This window comes from Haemaphysalis longicornis, unplaced genomic scaffold (assembly GCF_048455015.1).
Source record: "Haemaphysalis longicornis isolate Haplotype H1 unplaced genomic scaffold, Haemaphysalis longicornis Haplotype H1 scaffold_9, whole genome shotgun sequence".
In the NCBI taxonomy this organism is placed as follows: domain Eukaryota; kingdom Metazoa; phylum Arthropoda; class Arachnida; order Ixodida; family Ixodidae; genus Haemaphysalis; species Haemaphysalis longicornis.
In genome coordinates, this window is record NW_027526460.1 from 36,490,442 (window position 1) to 36,509,221 (window position 18,780).

Here is an 18,780-nt window from a genome sequence, read left to right on the forward strand (position 1 = left end):
GGGTGCGTCTGGGGAATGGTTTTGTCGTCTGCTTTAGCGACGGTTGTTTTGGGCCTCTTTTGGCGCACCTTCGCGTCTATTGCGCGCTGCCTTCACACGGCTTCATTAACCTCCTGGGTAATCCGGAACCGACGGAATTAAGGGGTCGTATGGCAAATATACGTTAAGGATTGGTTTGCAGGGCTTGAAAACAAAATGTAGATACCACGGACAGACATCTGGCCGCTAGAGAAACGCTTCTTCTTGAGCACTGCTTGCCACGAATGGAACTCCGTTTTCTAAATTGGTGAATACCGATCCGGTTGTATTTTTAGAGGTATTACAAAAGGCGAAAGGAGCAAGTGGTTCTGATAAATAGCGAATGTAAAAGTTCCCCCTGTCTTCTCGCAATTCTCAATCTTACTAAACTATTGATTGATTGTAGGGCTTAACGCACCGACGCAACGCAGACGATGAGGCGCGCCGTAGTGGAGGGCTCCGGATTAATTTGGACCACCTGGGGATCTTTAACGTGCGCCGAAATCTCGTACACACGGGCGTTTTTGCTTTTCGCCTCCATCAGAAAAGCGGCCGCCGCGGCCGGGAATCGAACCCGCGACCTCGTGCTCAGCAGCGCAACGCCTTAGCCACTGAGCCACCGCGGCGGGTAATCTTACTAAACTAACTAGTTTAAACTGGTATGAACGGGAATCACTAAGCTCACATGCCGAATTGTTTCGGTGTCTGCGCTTGTGTTGAGCGGTGGTGTAGCCCCGAGCTAGCACACCAGGATGGCTAGGTTCCGCTGTCTCGCCCTTAGAAAGACGCTCCTCTCCGTTTTCTTCCTGCCGACGCACAGCCGGGCTACAGCAGCGGCGTCCGCCGCTTCAGCTCGGCCATGGCCGACGCTGCTGCTGCGTTCGGGACGCCGCCCCCACGAATTCCCGGTAACTGCTGGTAGAATCTCCAGTTTCACTCTTTGTAGAGCCAGGTGTGTAAATTCAAGTGACGTTGCATGGGAAATTGTTGTGGGTGTCGTTTAAAGCTTTGCTTTCCAACCACCGTCAAAACGTGGATTTGAGCAAATTTTTTTTTCTTAGGGTGTACGATTATCTGCTGCTGTTTTGCATGTGGTGGTATTGTAAACCGTGGATTAGGGCAGCTTTTACCACAATTCTACAAATCGCTTTCCTACAGTATCATAGGTCATAAGTTAGTGGCTTTCTAATTGCGTTATGTCGACTGGTAACATCTGGAGCTCTACATGTGCATAAAGCTATCTTGGGTCGTTCTACAACGGAGAAAGACAGGGGGAGGGCGGAAGTGAGGGAGACAAACTACAATGATGCAGATTAGTCAACCTAGCTGTGGTCTTGGCTTGCTACTCCGTATGGAAATGATGAATGATGGAGATCAGTGAAGACACCTAATCACAGAAGAACGCGCACAAACACTAACAGCCACAAGAACCAAAGCACTAACAGGCACAGGAACGCACACATAATACAAGCACGGGGCTATGGTCTAATATAGCTTTTACAGAGTTTGGTCCAAACCAAAAAAAAAACAACAAAAAAAAAACACCAACGCCCCTGCAGTCCATCTAGCAGCTGCGGCCGATTTCCATGGTTCAATTACATTGCTGAGGTTCAGGCGTGCATTAGCACGAAGTCATCTTCAGAGTAAGCCGTGGTGATGAGAAGCGAAGACACACTTTGATATGTGGCACCTGTCGGTATTCCATGTCGCAGGATTTGACAGAATGGCTTCGTGGTCCCACACTTCATTTTTGTTATGTAAGCGCTGCTGGAATACTGCTGAAATACTACTACTACAGGAGAGGGGGCGTGGTCCCACTGCTCAGTACGCTGCTCCCGTAATTGAGGAAGCGGATGGAACGCCACTTCCACTCATTGCACGCACACGACTGCGTATGCCTACCGCATAGGTGAAAATGACATCAAACGCCACTGTCTCACTCCCACCAGAATTGTCCACTCCCCAGAACGACTCCCCCGAATGGCAAAAACGGGGTTCGGGAGAAAGGAAGACTACCAGCAGTATTGACGACGACCGCAAGCAATTTTTTCCCCGTGTGCATTGTGTCTCAGAAAAAAGTTCTGCAGAAATGCAGAGAATTATCTACTAATGCGTAGCATTCTTACGTCGTCTGTTTTGAGTGTGAGTTTCTTTCTGCCAGATTTTTGGTTTTTTCTACATCCTGAGGCACCAACTCGCCCAACAACAAGTTCTTCTGTCCGACCAATTATCTCCAACTACGATATTCAGCGATTACAGGTAAAACTTTCGCTAAAGCTTCAATATTGTGGAAATGCCATGCGTTATACGTTTTGCCATTTCCCGTAATTTTTTAATATATATGTTATTTTTTATATTTCAAAATTTCGTTCGACCAATGACATCCATTTACGCTGTTATAACGATTACAGGTGAAACTTTCGCGAAATCTGCATTATTGTGGAAATCCAAGGCGTTACCCGGGTCGCCATTTTCCGTAATCATTTTATATTTTTGTTATGATTTTACTTTTTCAAAATTTCGTTCGACCAATTATCTCCATTTACGCAATTATAACGATTACAGGTGGAACTTTCGCGAAATCTGCATTATTGTGGAAATGCCATGCGGTATACGTTTTGACATTTTCCGTAATTTTTTACATTTATGCTATTTTTTAGTTTTTCAAAATTTCGTTCGACAAATTCTTCATTTACGTTATTCTAACGATTACATCTGCAACTTTCGCGAAATCTGCATTATTGTGGAAATGCAGGGCATTACATGGTTCGCGATTTTCCCTAATTATTTTATATTTTTCCTATTTAGTTTTCAAATTTTCGTTCGACCGGTAATCTCCATTTACGCAATTACAACGATTACAGGTGAAAGTTCCGTGAAATCTACATTATTGTGGACAGGCCATGCGGTATACGTTTTGACATTTTCCGTAATTTTTTATATTTTTCTTATTTTTTATATTTTCAAAATTTCGTTCGACCAATTATCTGCATGTATTCTAACGATTACATTTGGAACTTTTGGGAAATCTACATTGTTGTAGAAATACAGGGCGTTACACGGTTCACCATTTTCTCTAATTATTTTACATTTTCCTTTTTCTTCACTTTTTCAAAATTTCGTTCAAAATTATCTCCATTTCCGCAATTATAACGATTAGAGATTAAACTTTCACAAAATATGCATTATTGTGGAAATGCCATGCGGTATACGTTTTGACATTTTCCCTTCCCCTTTCCATGTATATTTTTTTCAAAATTTTCTTCAACCAATTGTCTCCATTCACGTTATTCTAACGATTGCATTGAGAAATTTAGCTAAATCTGCATTATTGGGGGATATGCAGGGTGTTACACGGTTCGCCATTTCCCGTAATTATTTTGTTTTTCTTATTTTTTCAGTTTTTCGAAATTTCGTTCAACCAATTATCTCCGTTCACAAAATTATAACGATTAGAGGTGAAACTTCCGCGAAATCTGCATTATTGTGGAAATGCCATGTGGTATACGTTTTGAAATTTTCCGCATTTTTTTTATATTCTTGCTATTTTTTAGTTTTCCAAAATTTCTTTCGGCCAATTATCTCCGTTTATGCTATTCTAACGATTACATTGGAACTTTCGCGAAATCCGCATTATTGTGGAAATGCAGGGCGTTACTCAGTTCGCCATTTCGCGTCAATATTTTATATTTTAGTTTTTTTTAAATTTCGTTCAACAAATTATCTTCATTTACGCTATTATAACGATTACAGGTAGAAATTTTGCGAAATCTACATTAGTGTGGAAATGCCATGCAGTATACATTTTGACATTTTCCGTTATATTTTTATATTTTTGTTATTTTTTTAGTTTTTAAAAACTTCATTCGACCAATTATCTCCATTTGCGTTATTCTAATGATTACATTTGGGACTTTCGCGAAATCTGCATTTTTGTGGAAATGCAGGGCCTTACACGCTCCTGGATGCGGGGGTACTCGGCAAAGAATCCTACGCGTTAAAAACACGGGGAGTCATGGTACCGAATGTTTTCTTGCTCCAGACCAAAAGCTTTTTCGGTGCGCGGTGTACACCTAAACAACAAGGCCTCCTGGCGATCTGGTCGACTCGGTTCAAAGTTTCTCACCTGGCACTTGTATGGGTGGCGTCACTCATCCAGGCTGTTCAAGAATGGCTGAAGGAGGGAGTAAAGGTAAAGGAAAGGCAAGAATGTCAACCCGGCTATGGCCTAGTTTGCTACCCTAGACGTGGGGAAGGGGGAAAATGGGGGAAAAAAAGGTTAAAATAGTAAAAGAAGGCGAAGGTAAGGACAGAGAGTAAAGAGGTGTGACCAGCGTTACGACACTATAGGCGATAGCGTTCATTGAATTCATAGAGTGTAGTCTTTTGTACTACAGTCTTCTGTGCAAGTTCGTTGTTTTTAGGAAGCACAGGAGCGCTTTTGTCGCCTTGTGCGTAGATAACGGTGAAGGCCAGTGACACAGGATTTTCTCCTCAAAGAACGGCGGCCGAGTATCGAGCTTCCGTAAAGTTAAGGAGAGTTGCCTTCTTGCAGAAGAAAAACGTGGACATTCGCATAGAAGATGGCGTATGGTCTCCGGTGTGTCACAGACTTCACACACCTCACTGCCTGCCATTCCAATCAAATGGGAGTAAGCAATTGTGAATGAGACCCCAAGCCAGAGACGACTAAGAATGGTTGCATCAGACCGTGGGAGGCCTAATGGAAGAGGGCGCTGAAGATGCGGGTCCACTAGCGTTCCTGTATATAGCTCCCGCAGGGAGCTAAGAGTTGCGCGACCCTTTTCCACGCGCCGCCGTGATTGCGACACTCCGGTTATCCATGCAGCGCAGAGAAGCCCCCACTACGGCTGCGCCGCAGCCGCCGACGCGGGCGGCACCGCGCCCCGCCCAGGAACAGCAGCAGCAGCAGCGTGAGCGACATCGCAGGAATCCAGCGTTACCCAACGTTTTTAGATTCCCTAATCTAAAAACGTTGGCGTTGCCTTACCAGCGTAGCCGCCGTGAGGCGCCGCCGACCGAAGCGCCCCCACCACGCGTCGGCCGCCGTCGGAAGCGGGGCGGCGAGGCTCCTACACTCGCGACGGGCGGCTTTCCCGCAGCAATCCGGATAACAAGATGGCGCGCGGTCGCGCAACTCTTAGCTCCCTGCGGGAGCTATATACAGGAACTCTAGGGTCCACGGCATGAATGCGAGAGCTCGAGAACTCTTGGGTAGTCCATTTGGCTATCGTGGTCTCCCGGGCGAGTTTGTGGAGAGTCCTAGCGGCGTCCGTCCTGGATAATGGAATAGATATGGTCTCCGACTTTTGTTGTGCCAAGCGGGTGCAGCGTCCGCAATGTCATTGCCGACAATGCCGCGGTGACTGGGAAGCCACTGGAAGGCAATTTCATGCCCCGCTTGAGCACCATGGTCATACAGTAGCCTTATCTGGGCCAGTAGCTGTTCATGAGGTCCACGGCACACGGCTGACTGGAGCGATTGGAGCGCAGGCTTGGAGCCACAGGAGATCGCCCATCTTCAGCATGAGGCTTGCTCAATGGTGTGAAGGGCGCAACGGATGGCGGTAAGTTCTGTATCCGTGGAAGTGGTGGGGTGGGCTATATCGAAATCTGTGGTCATCGAAAATCGTGGTATAACCACGGCGCCGGCACAACCAGAGGTTGTTACCGAGCCATTGGTGTAAATATTGGTGCGGTCATTGTATAGCTCGTGTAGATATATTGCTGCTGTAGTGCTAGCGTCGGAGAATCTCGCTACTTCGTTAACCCTGGAATAGTATAACGCACGCTCTTGGGTGCAGCTTACACCAAAGTGGGAGCAGCGGCCTCGTTGCAGGCGTATAGTTGGATGGCATGCTAGTGATGTGGGTAGCTACAACCTTTGCGAAAGATGCATGGGGTGATGATCAGGCAGTCTGGTTAAGTACCTCAAATGCGCCCTGAGGGTAGCAATTGTAACGTAGGTGGACAAAGCGTGATCACAGGCCACAGCAATGGTTGCAGCTGTTGACGTGCACCGTGGTAGACCAAGGCAAGTTCGGAGGGCCTGCGCTCGTATTTCGTGCAGTTCCGGAGTATTTGTGCGGCAGGCACCTGAAAGTACAGGCAGGCTGTACCGTAGGTAGCCCAAGAATAGTGCATGATATAGCTGCGACATTGATTGCATGGGCGTTCCTCACGTCTTGCCGCCAATGAACTGAAGAATATTGGTTACTGCAGACAGCCGCTTCTTCATACAACGTACGTGAGGGCACCAAGAAAGGTCTCTGTCGTCAATCATGCCGAGAAACTTGTGACATTTCACATAAGAGACCCTTTCGCCACTAATTGACAAAGGATATGCATACATGGGCTTCCGTGAAAACGCAAGCACTGCGCAAATGCCCGTAGACACTTCCAACCCCTTTGGGTGCAGACAGGAAGTGGTCACGTCTGCAGCCTTTTGCAGGCGCGCGCGCACGTGCCGTCGTGTCACTCCATCTGCCCATATGCAAATGTCATCCGCGTAAATGGACAGATCCACCGTTGTTGGAAGCGAAGTTGCCAGGCCAATGAGCATTAGGTTAAACAACGTGGGGTTCAAGACGCCTCCTTGGGGGACACCTCGGTGGGTATAGTGTACTGACGTAAAGCTATCTTGAGTCATTCCAAAGAATGACCTCTCCGAAAGGTAACTCCGCACCCACTGGTATAGATACAGCCGCCAAGCCTTAAGATACAGCCTGTAGTGCCTTAAGAATGGCATCGTGCTCCACATTGCCATATGCTCCCTTAACGTCGAGGAACAGCGGAGCGCATGGAGTGGTTCCTCGAGCACTACAACGTCTGCCCTGCGGTCATGGCTCGTTTCCGCCGTGGCCGTTCGTCCATCGATTGCGTCATTGACCTGGTAACTTTTGTGAAGCAGCAGAATGGCTGATTTCTCTGACGATGTATGTAGGCCGCAGACTTGGGTGGTTCCTGGCTTGGCTGTGCCTTTAGGAGTAGCATAGGTTGCCTGAAGCTGCATAACTATACGATGATCTCCCTGGACTATAAAATCGCTTAGTGTAGCCGAGCCCCCCACCAATAGAGAGAGAGAGAACGAGAGAGAGAGAGAGAGAGAGAGAGAGAGAGAGAGAGAGAGAGAGAGAGAGAGAGAGACAGACAGACAGACAGACAGACAGACAGACAGACAGACAGACAGACAGACAGACAGACAGACAGACAGACCAACCTGGCGCCAATTGCGTGAACCGGAGTCCTTGTGTGGTGTGGGTGCAACACGATGGTGCCTGCCAGCCATGGTGCATTAATGGCATTCCGGAGAGTTGCTTTGCTTCCCGTCCGACACGGCCATACCTCCGTTTTAATGGGAAAAGCATTGTACGCCTGCGGAGGAAAAACAAGTGGCATTGCACTATAGATAGCACCAAAAATGGCTGACGGGGCAAAAAGTTAAAACTTGGCAAAGAGTTGGGATTGGCGTCAAATTACTCAAGGAGGTTGTTGTAAGCAAAGTAAGCTATACATAGCTTAGAAAAAAGGAATTTGCTAGATTTCACTTCGGATTGAATTGGGAGAGAGAGAGAGAGAGAGAGAGAGAGAGAGAGAGAGAGAGAGAGAGAGAGAGAGAGAGAGAGAGAGAGAGAGAGAGAGAGAGAGAGAGAGAGAGAGAGAGAGAGAGAGAGAGAGAGAGAGAGGGAGAGAGGGAGAGAGAGAGAGAGACTTTATTTATGGCCAGCAGGGAGTGGGAGGTCGGGATGCGCATTGAATTGGGACCGCGCCTGCAAGGTGTGATACGAACGTACCACCCCTAGGCTTCTTCATGGTTCAATCTGGCTGGAGGTGCGCGTCAGGCGGGTGACGCAGCAGCCAATGGGGAGGAGGTTCACGTGACGACACGTGAGGAGAACAGGCGCACCTCAGCCACGCAAAACGTTGATTATTGGCAAGTAGCAGCGCAAAGTGTTGCCAGTCGGCTTATACCGGGTATACGCGCCGTGTATCGTGATGGAAAGCGCCTCTACGTCGTATGTTCGCCGCCAGTTTCTGTGTGCCGCGGGCTAAGGGTGGTCGACCACGCAAATACGCCGCAGAAACCGAAGCGAAGAAGGTGAAGAATATAGCGACGCACGCCAATCAATGAAGAAAAAAAGCGAAAAGAGATGCGAAAAATTCAGTGCCATTTTACTCTGTGAAGGTGGATGACCAGCGGAGCTTTTGTTGAAAGGAAGGAAGGAATGATAAGACAGTACATGAAAGGTATAGAGATCAACCAGAGAAGACTCAGGTTGGCTACCCTACACATGGGAAGTGGGAAAGAAAGGATTTAAAGAGAAAGAAAGGGGATATCAGAGACGGGGAGTCGAGCTTGAGGAGCCAGAAAAGGAAGTGTAAAGGTAACTACGAAAGCAAAACCACGTGCGATAATGAGGTCTAACACAGAACAGGTAAACTAGCCAAATTACGAATGAAAACCGGTACACGGTGTCCCTACAATCGTTCAGACAAGCCTGTGGCTTTAAAAAACGAAGTAATGCTCTTGTGGCGTTTCGGGACTGCGATTGGGCACCGCAGTCTGCGGGACAGTCGGGACAGTCTGCGCAGTTATTTATTTATTTAAGGCATACTGCAGTCCGAAGACCAAGCAGGCGGCTGGTTGTCAAGCTCCCGCTTTTCTGGCCTTTTGGGACTGCGATGGGAACCGTCTGTGACATAAAATAGGCTGCGCAGTTAACGGCTGATTGTCGAGCTTCCGCTTTTGTGGCCTTTTTGGAGTGCGATGGGCACCGTCTGTGACACAAAACAAACTCCCGCTCAAACCGCGCTGTCCCGCCGGGGAAATGAGTGGGACTGTAGCCACGCCGGCGTCTTGAATTTTCCTACGCGCGGTATTCTGGTGACATCGATCTTACGCTTTGCGTTCGCAGCCCAATCGTCGTCAACGGTCTGTTTCCGCCGCGTTCGCTATATATCTTTACAAGTAGGCTTCACTGTGCAATAGATAATGTGGGAAAGCCAGCTTATGAAAACCATGCTTAGACACATTTTTTTTAAAAAGTCGGCTTCACTCTTACAACAGCCTCGTTGCTGAGAAGACCTTTTCCCAGGAAAATGCACTCCGTCTTATAGAAAAATATGAAGAGCAGCGCGAGAAGAGAACACGCGAGGGCGGCCACGGAATGCATGCAGAGAACACCTGCCCGGGAGATGAGAGAACGAGCAACTTTTCTCGTCCTTTGGACGAAAAAAAAAAAAAGAAATTCGGGGAAGCTTGCACTCACGCGAAAGACATGAATGGCGAAACTGTAAGTGAGCATTGATAGAGACATAGACAAGTTTAAGTGTTTATTTTACATAGTCCTAGTCGACGTCGTCCTATACGTGTCGACGCTAGCAATACTGCGAGGAGACGACGACGACCCGAAGATCCCGATACTGAGCGCATACGCACGACGACACAAGGGGTGGCGCCTCTTCCACGACGAACCGAGAAGCGCGCGCTATCACTTACGTTCTCGTTCCGAGCAGGTGGGGCAACAAGCTCCCGCACGAAGGGCTCTTCTACGATACTGAGCGCATGGGCACTGTGACCCGAGCGGCGTCTCTTTACGAACGGACCGAGGAGCGCACGCTTTGACGTGTCTTTCCGTTGTCGCGTGGGTATTGCGACAGCTGCGCGATAGCGTTCCTCTCGATGAGTTTTCTGCAATACTGAACTTACGGCCAATTACAACAGCTCCCCTGTTAAAATGACAAACGGTGGAGCTCCGCTGTAAAACGTGTAACAGTAAAGACGTTTTTGATGAGTGTCGCCAGGAGAAGCCATAATGCTTTCGAATTTAAAGCATGTACGCAGACTCAACAGCCCAGAGGAATTTTGCAGCAAAGCTGGTTATGACCATGATTGTTCTGCATCATCAAAAAAAAAAAAAAAAAAAAAGAAAGAAAGAAAACGCGTTGCGGCAAAGCGAACTTTATCTTTTGACTTTAACTCTGCCGGCCAAGAGCGCGCGATAGAAAAATGCTCCGTTCTCCATTTTAAATTTACCTTTTTTTGTATCGTCGTACTGGGGAGCGACGTATAGTACAGGCTCCCGGGCGGCGGTGAAGTAAAAATTCCCAGGTTTGTGGGACGTGTAAACACTGCCGCTGCAGCTTAAAGGTGCCGCGCCTGGATTCTCCGTCACGAACGAATACGTCTACCCTTTGATTCCAGACCATCTTCTACCCAGATTTAATGACGTCGAGCACCGGCTAGTCACAGCCGGATTCCTGTCAAGAGTCTGTACCTTCGTTCAAGACGCTGTGTCCCCTTAGCATCGCTGGTCACCCGGCTTCACGAACGGCCGCGGTAGCGCAGTGGCTACGGCGTTGCGCTGCTGAGCCCAATGACGAGGGTTTGATCTCGACCGCGGTGGCTGCTTTTCTGGTGGAGGCGAAAAGCGAAAACGCCCGTGTGTCCAGATCCCGTAGCACGTTGAAGATCCCCAGGTGGTCAAAATTAATCCGGAGCCCTGCACTACGAAACCACCTCAAAGGCCAGGTGTAGCTTCGGCGCGTTAACGCCTCCAATCAATCAATCAATCAATCAATCAATCAATCAATCAATCAATCAATCAATCAATCAATCAATCAATCAATCATTCAATCAATCAATCAACGATCTTCACAGAGTAAATTGAATTTTTTTTTTTTTCAATCGCGCTAGGCTACCCCAGGGGATCTGAATGAACCCGAAAGCTATTGTACTCCGCCTGTCTTACAGGTCAGCCGTTACCTCCACACTGTACACAAGGAATTCAAATTTTGTTTCGGCGTCTGCAAGCCGTTTCGTCACGCCGTCGACGCATCGGCGGCTTCCGTGGCCTCGCCGTAATTCGGTGGCGCCCGTACATGCAGTACGCACCGCGCGTCGTGTGTGCTCACATTCCGTGACCGCGAGGAGGTCGCGAATCGTGGAATCACGCGATAAAGTCGTCGCACACGGCTCCACGGAGTGTTTCGACGTGGCGCTCGCGAACGAGTTTTTTCGGGGTTACCGCGGCATCGAGCTTCACAAGATGAATATAAAGAACCTGCTTTCTGCGCACCTATTTTCCTTCCTTCTTTTGTCTGATGTAAAAGAATTGTCTTTGCCCAAGGCGAGCGAAAATGATGCACTACCCCTCCCGCCCGCATTTTTCGACAGTCCACGCGTTATTTACGCGATGAATCTTTCTTTGTGTCGCCCTGTTAGGTTTCTTCTTGTGTACAGGAGCCCCCAAAAGTAAACGGACCACGGCTTCGTGAAATTATAATATTTTCTATTTTATGCCGCAGGCTGCAAAAATAAATATGTGCAGCCCGATTCTATTTTATGACTTTCTTTAAAAATCGCTTAGAGGTTGCTGGCTAGGCACCTCGCGAAGAAATCCTCTCAAAATCTCCAACCCGTGGTCCGTTTGCTTTTTGGGGAACCTATACATGTATGCACATGGTTATCGGGTGGTCCGGGAAGTGTCTTATTTCAAAACTGTTCCTGTCTGCGAATATATCGCCTAAGCACAAATTAAAGCAGTTTAGTGCTGCTAAAATGAAGGATTTTTTGGGGGGGGTTTTCGTTGGGACGTCCACAAGTATTACAGTGACCAAGAGGAACTTCCCGCTAAATCCAGCAGCTTCTGATATAGGTGGCTAATAACACGGGATGCCGGAAAATAAATGCGGTATGAATCTTCATGACTGAATTCAGAAACAACAACAAGATCTCGCCAGCGCTATTGGTTCCTTGTTTCGAAGGTTATCTCAACTGCCCCGTCAGGACGTACACCGCTGCCTTGTCGTCTTCCTCCCCGTCGAGGGAGGGAAGTGTCGAGAGATGAAATTAAAATGCCGCGCGAGACTGGCTTGAACCTTGCTGCCCTAGCTGCCTCATAAACATCTCCCGTTGATTTCTTGAATTGCTTACTTCGTTCGTAGCCGGTGTTAATGTGCCGCCCTTTAGCTTCCTACGTCATTTTGAGTGGCGCCAGCAGATACGTGGCTGATATATTTACAGCGAAGCTGTGTACGGCTAGGCCTCGTGCGTTTCTATTCTGCGTCCTCAAAAAATCACGTTGTTGCAAACCCAACTTTACCCGCGTTTCTTTGGAGCGCGAGGAGTTCGTGTGTGTGCGTTTGTTTAGGACGCTTAAGCGATATCTGCCTATACCGTGCACCTATTCTTCAGCACGAGCGGATCTACCCACCGATTCCAGATCATCTATCTAGATTGAATGACTTCGATGAGCGCCCATTCACAACACCACATCCCTCAAGAGTTGGTACCTAAATTTGTTCAAAATTCTATTTCACCTTTGCTGCACTGACCATACACCTTCACAGACTGGAATGGCTCATGGTTTTTTGTACTTGTACGTGCGTGAGCGCGCGCGCAAGGAAAGGTACGCACGTGTGCACGTGTGTGTGCGCGTATGTCGTTTCATTTAGGATTTGTCGGTCACGCATTGCGGTGTGCCGCGCACGTGTTCAGACCTGACTACCTGGCGGGCCAAAGTTAGGCTTAACGCTAGATGCAGATACGCACCACAGTTGTACGCTTCCACGTATTGATGGGCCCGCGTTAAGCCTGACACTGATTCGTGACATGATCAGGCCACAATACGTGCGCGGCGCGCCGTAATAGCGATGGGGGCCGACAAACGTTGAGCAAAACCCCGCTTTCCCCAGCGAAGCTGCGACAAAATTAAACTGAGCCCAACGAAATCCTAATTGAAAACTCTCTAGAACTAACTATATGTTCTAGAACAGAGAGATGGTTTGGGCGCAAAGCTCCGCAGAACTTAGCTCCGGCAACGGGAACTTCGCGTGACCAGCAGCGCCACTCACGTGCCTGGGACCGACATGCATGGAATGATGTGAACGGGCGTTTCATCGGGGACGATTAGTCAAAGAGCAGAAGTCGGGACGGGCCCTGCAAGCAACGGGCTCGTGTACGTAGTAATGATCGCCGAGCCAATTCAGTTCCTGCATGGTGGGGACGCGTCAATCCCACTGCTAGTCGAGTTCGGCAGGAGGACGGACCGATCGGAGATGGCCGTGGCGATAGCCCGCCGTCGTCGCCGATGACTGCCCAAACACGGTCGCGGAGCGAACGCCGAGCACGAGAATCCGAGGGGCTTGGCTGAGAACGGCGTGTCTTCGGCTGCACGCCGCTGCGGGCGCTGTTTGGATTCGCGTACGCAACAGCAAAATGTTCTGAAGGATGGCCCGCGGCAGCATAAGAAGCGGGAGGGAAATGCCGAAGCTGCAATGCAATAAATGATGCGTATACACATGAGGACGACCTCCACGCTAGGCTCAATGTCCGCTTCGAAAATTCTAACCGCAGTCCCCACGCGGGCACGGCAAATCCAGATGTGACGCAATCTGATGTAGTTTCAAAACCCCAGTTTTCAACACGCCGACTCTTTGGTTCGGGGCAACGAAGGTGGTCTCTTGTGTTCTCTTAGCTCATTTTTTTTAAGAGATCCAGATGTGCAGAAAGCGTTGCGGCCGAATGAATGCTTTACTTATATCGGGCATCGCGGACACTAATCTTGACAGCATGCAATGAATGGCGATACAACGTATCTCGGCCGGTCTTCCGTGGATTTAAACAAGAACTTCGTCCCCCCATTAGGCTCAGTCCACGGAAGAACACGCTTTGATGTAACGACAAAAACTTCAGCTGATAGTGCACGGTCAATCAACGAACACGTCCTTCCTTATTAGTAGCGTTGGGAACGCTTTAACAATACTGAATCACGCGTGAATAGAGCAGAGCCTCCGACCAAAGGAATGTGAGCAAACTGAGCTAACAGAAGCTACTTTTTCAGGCGCGCGCGAGCGCACATACACACACGCATACGGGCACGCACACGCACTCACACGCGCGCGCGCTTATGGGTGGGTTTGGGAAACGCAGGACGTCGGGTATAAAAAATTCCCCCGCATTTCCCCGAGGGGGAGAATGTGAAAGTGCGAATGCACGGTTGTCGGCCCGCTTGCGGCGCTTGCGCTCGGCCCCCGCAGCCCACCGCCTCGCCGCCTTCTCTTCCATCTCTTCCATCGGGTTTGTAGTATCACGTGTACACCACGCAGTTATCAAGCCGCTATAACGCCGCTGAGTCGCCAACGCACGCCGCTGACGACGTAGTTTGAATGCGTTAAAGATATAAAGCGCGTTACTAACACTGATATCGGTGTCGCGTCCGTGGCTTAGTCGGTAAAGCGTCGCGCTGCGGCCGCAAAGTCCTCGAATCGAAACCTGGCGCCGGATGCTGTTTTTTTTTATATATAGAGAGGAGGACTGCGGACGCCGCCGCCGCCGCCGGCGGTGGATGGTTTGGGGTCGCTTATAAAGTGCATTCGCACTTAAAAGAGGTGGGCCGTAGACAAGAAAGCAAGACAGCAATCGCATCTGCAGCATTTCGAAATCTCGGTGACGCAAATCACGGAAACGTATTCGCGCAAAACGAATGCCCGCACGGTCGAACAAAAAGAAAACTCGGAGCGCGGAGTAATGATCCTTTCCCCCCGCTCGCGCGGCAGAACGAACCCGGAGCCGCAGGTATCGGGAGGATGTTCCAGACAAATGACAGCGCGCATGCAGAGACGAGACGATGATGGACACGTCTCGGATAATAACCGGATCGCAGGTAATGGCCATGCCATAATGACACTGATCCATTTGCGTTGGGGTACCACGAATGCTCGCGGGGCCTATCTCTGTTTACAAATGGGAAGACCGGCGGGTTAGTGAGATGTATGCGCGCTCGCACTAACCCCTCCCATCACGCATTTACGGACATCCACTGTGTACACGCGGTCCGCCCGTTGTTTGGGAAACAAGTTGCGTATAGGTTGTGCGTGCTCGGCAACATGAGTTCGTCCACATCGGCATACTTTCGCGGCAGCATCTGGCTGTCATGCTGTTGATGTGACTATTCTTCCCGTCTAGCAATTAAGTCTGCGCATTCACCAGAACAGTGAAGTTTAGGAGGTGAGGTGATTGTATTATTCATTATTGTAATATTTGTGCGTGCTGGCAACGATTATGAATTATTGCCGACGCTCACAGGCATAGCGAATCGGGGTGGCCAGCATGTCAAGACCCAAGATACCACGCTTAGACTTGTTCAGACACGTATCCCGACCCAAAACTGATGCACCTTATGTTACCAAATCAACACAAAGATCAATGCAAATTCAGTACGCAGTAAGGAACATGCGCTCAGGTACAGTATCCTCAAATGCACGCAGAAGCTAGATTCGCCCCCTCCCCCTCCCCCTCCCCACCCCCCGAGTAGTAAGAGGCGCCGGTGAACAGCTCTCGCTTTTGCGATCTGCAGCTTCTGCTGGTAAACGGCGCATGATTGGCATATTGTTTACGCAACACCCTTCCAAGCGAAACGAATTTAATCTCCAGCTTCTTCGTTGCGTTCTAGCTCAGCTGTAAGAAGACTCCATTTCTTCAAGACTTTGCAAGCTCAAACGATCTAAATGCGTACCGATACGTGGTTTATGATATAAAGTTATACTTTCGCACTCCTTCTTCATAATCGATGCGTGTATTGTATTATCTAGAACCGCTCCTTTTTCGCGATTTTCAAGTAACCGTTTTTACACAATGGAAGCCCGAGATCGTATCAGGGCTTTTCGGTAGACATCATCGGTCCCACTGAGAAAGCTTTCTCTTTAAAAATGAGTGCACGCAAAGTGAACAACTTTTTATTTGCCCAGATTTGTCGATTAACCGTCGGTCAGGATTCCTTGGTCCCTGGCGGCGGTCGTGGCCATCTGGACGAGCCGGGTCTGGATACCCGGGTCGGAGCTGAGTAGCGCGGTCTCCCACTGCTCCTTCGAACTTATGTTGAGTGCAGGCTGTCCTGCCTTACTGCTTTGCAGGTCATTTCTCCGGAGAGGGCAAGATGCATACCATGTGATGTAGGTGAGCCCTGTCACCGCACGCCTTGCCGCTGGATTGGGGAAACAATCTGTCTGCAGCCGTCGCCACGCTACTGATTGCCATTTGCTCAGTGTCTTGTCTGGGGCTGGGTATAGTGCCCTTTCTAGTCTATAGTGGTCAACTATATCTCTGTAGTACACCAGCCTGTCCCTGCCTGACCGTCGTATCGAGTGAGCGTCTGTGTCAGGAGTTTCGAGATCGGCTCGGTCAACGAAACAAAGAATAATGCACGCGTCTCTTAACTTTGCGTACGCGTCTTCGCAGGGCCCTTGCTTATCGAACAGCCTGCTGTAGGTTAAAAACAAACAGCGCGCTACTGTGCGCTTCGAGTTATCTCGGAAACCTTCCTTCCTTACGTGGCTCTTCGCAGAACGGCGCGCGAACGCGAAATGCGGTAATTCACTCCTTAACCTTAGTTGATTGGCCGTACCTTTCGCGCTGGAAGTGATGCTCTAGCCCTCGGGTGGGATTTGCGAAGACGCGGCGAACACGGCGGAAAGAGAACGGCCTGCACGCTGCCGGTCTTCCGCACCGCCAGCCCGACAGGTTATGACCCAACAGGTTACCCAACAGGTTATGCGCAACGCCTCTGCGCTGTTACGGGCGCGAGCACATTGTGCAGGGGAGCCGCGAGAGAAATGTCCTTCATCCATATGGATGAGCCGCGAGTCTGTTCTCGCGGCGCCAATGGTTCGGCGGCGCCAATCGTCCACTTATTAACCTCTAGCCACATGTCTGTGCGTATTTGGGTTTGCGGGCAATAACCAGGCTCAAATAGGATAAGTGCCGGCGCCACCGCGACGCCGAGAGATCTTGGACGGGCGAAAGGCCCGTCTATATCCCTGGCCCGTCGTCAGCCGTGCCTGTCCTTTCCCCAACCATTCTATCTCTTTTTTTTTTTTCCTCTTGACGTATCGTATACGCAACACCCGCGGCCAAGCGAAACGAATTTCATCTCCAGCTTCTTCGTTGCGTTCTAGCGGAGCATGTTACTTTCTTTATTTCTTTTTATCGCCGTGTTCTTTTTTTCTCTCTTCGGGCAAGCGGAAATGTCCCCATAGAGAGGACATTTATCCCCCACCAGCTCCGTTTGTGTATGTCCCGAAGCTATAGCATGTCAGTGGCGGGAAGACCAATTCACTAAACGCTGCTAATTTGCGTTCGCTGCCGTGGGTGCTCTGCGCAGAAAGCCAGAGAAGGGGCGAGCAATCAAGGGCCCGCTCGCGGAGTTAAGTGACACAAATCACCTAATGGCGATGGCGATTCCCCGACTTTGATCAGTCCGAGACATCTGACAGTGCGGAAATCGGGCTTCAGTGCTGGAAGCGATGATTCGGTGACCACCCATGTTACGAACATCTCCACATGAAATGCAAGAAAACGGATGTCTTGTGTCGGCCGGAATTCGGCTGATAAGGAGTTCAGTCTGAAATGCCATGGCTTACCGAACAGCAACTGCCTAGTGGTTTATTTATAAGAGCTTGTATGAGTACATTCAACGCGCGATGCGCGCCACACAGCACATAACATGATGACCTTGCATGACACAACGTGATGCCTATCTTAAGATGGAGGGGCATTAAACTCGTGGTAACTCCATGACATGGAAGGTACGGCCATTACGAAAGAAATTTATTTTGCGGAGATCCACTAAAACAGCTAGCGACAAGGTTGATTTTTTTATAAAAACTTGGGAGAGCCAACCATAAAAGGACTTAGGATAGTTACGCTTCCTTGTAAAAATATGAGTAACAAAAAACGGGGCCCAATTAAGGGCGAGTATCAGCCAGGAAATAGCGCTAATACCCCTCACGTATGCAAGGCATACCAATCAAAATGCAGAATGGGGGTTCATTAAACGTGTGACGCCATACCATCTTCACTCCACTTCAATCCAATCTAGTTCTACCCAAGCAAATAACGCGCTCATATCCCAGAATGCAGTGCGTCTCAATATTCCCGGCGACCACAGCAACGCTCGACGTGCAGCTGTAACCTAATAAGAGAGATTTCAAATCAAATGTTTTTTATTCAAATTCTTCCCCGGACTCTCAGCCACCTGAGCGCCCAGGAATGAACGTTCCGGCGTGGAAATGGTAGACGATTAGCCGAAGAAGGTGCCACGTTAACAGGGATGTATGGCTAACGTTAGTTTACCGCTAAAATTAGCTTACGCTCTGAAGTTGGCTTTTCTGGGAAGCATGTCGGTAAGCTGTTTTTGTGAAGTTTGCTTTTCCGCAACGAGGTTTTTGTTACGGATGCACGACAGCGCTGTGTCGCTGCCGTATACGCGCGCAGGTTCGGAAAGCTGGTTTCGCATACAAGCTGGCGTTTGCGTAAAGTTGTCTTTGACGCAAAGCCAATTTTATGGCGAAGATTTCCATGCCTCACCTATGGCGGCCGTCACGTCACCAAAACGCACTCCAGGAAAGCCAGCGGGATTCACAAAACGACGAGGATACAGTCAAACCTCGATATATCGAACACGGGTATATCGAATTATTGCCTATATCGAACACTTTTTATATCACGCGGAAAATCACATGCATTTCTAATTGTTTATTTCGAACTGGGACGGACATGAAATGGGTATATCGAACTCCGCCACCCCCGACTGCCCAGACCGCTCGCGCTCTGTTCACAGGCGGCGAGCTATCCCGCAGTACCCTATAGGATAGCGGTGGCGCGATAGGCGTTCCTGACTGCTGCGCATCGGTTGCACCGAAGCACAATTGGATGGTGCAAAAGAGGATAGCGAGCTTGAA

General features: G+C 49.2%; 1 protein-coding gene across 12 annotated transcripts in view; it reads right to left on the reverse strand.

Annotated features, from left to right (window-relative positions):
• LOC144152669 (uncharacterized) overlaps positions 1-18,780 on the reverse strand; it is a 539,910-nt gene that overhangs the window by 260,583 nt on the left and 260,547 nt on the right. For 8 of the 12 annotated variants that reach the window (XM_077684053.1, XM_077684050.1, XM_077684045.1 and 5 more), the window contains exon 1: positions 7,259-7,402. The exons of 1 other annotated variant lie outside the window; for it this stretch is intronic. In XM_077684053.1, the coding sequence (XP_077540179.1) occupies positions 7,259-7,343 (85 nt within the window). In that variant the 5' untranslated portion in view covers positions 7,344-7,402. Of the gene's footprint in view, positions 1-7,258; positions 7,405-18,780 lie in introns of those variants that run through there. 3 more of the 12 variants (XM_077684051.1, XM_077684044.1, XR_013319207.1) reach the window with 2 other exon arrangements.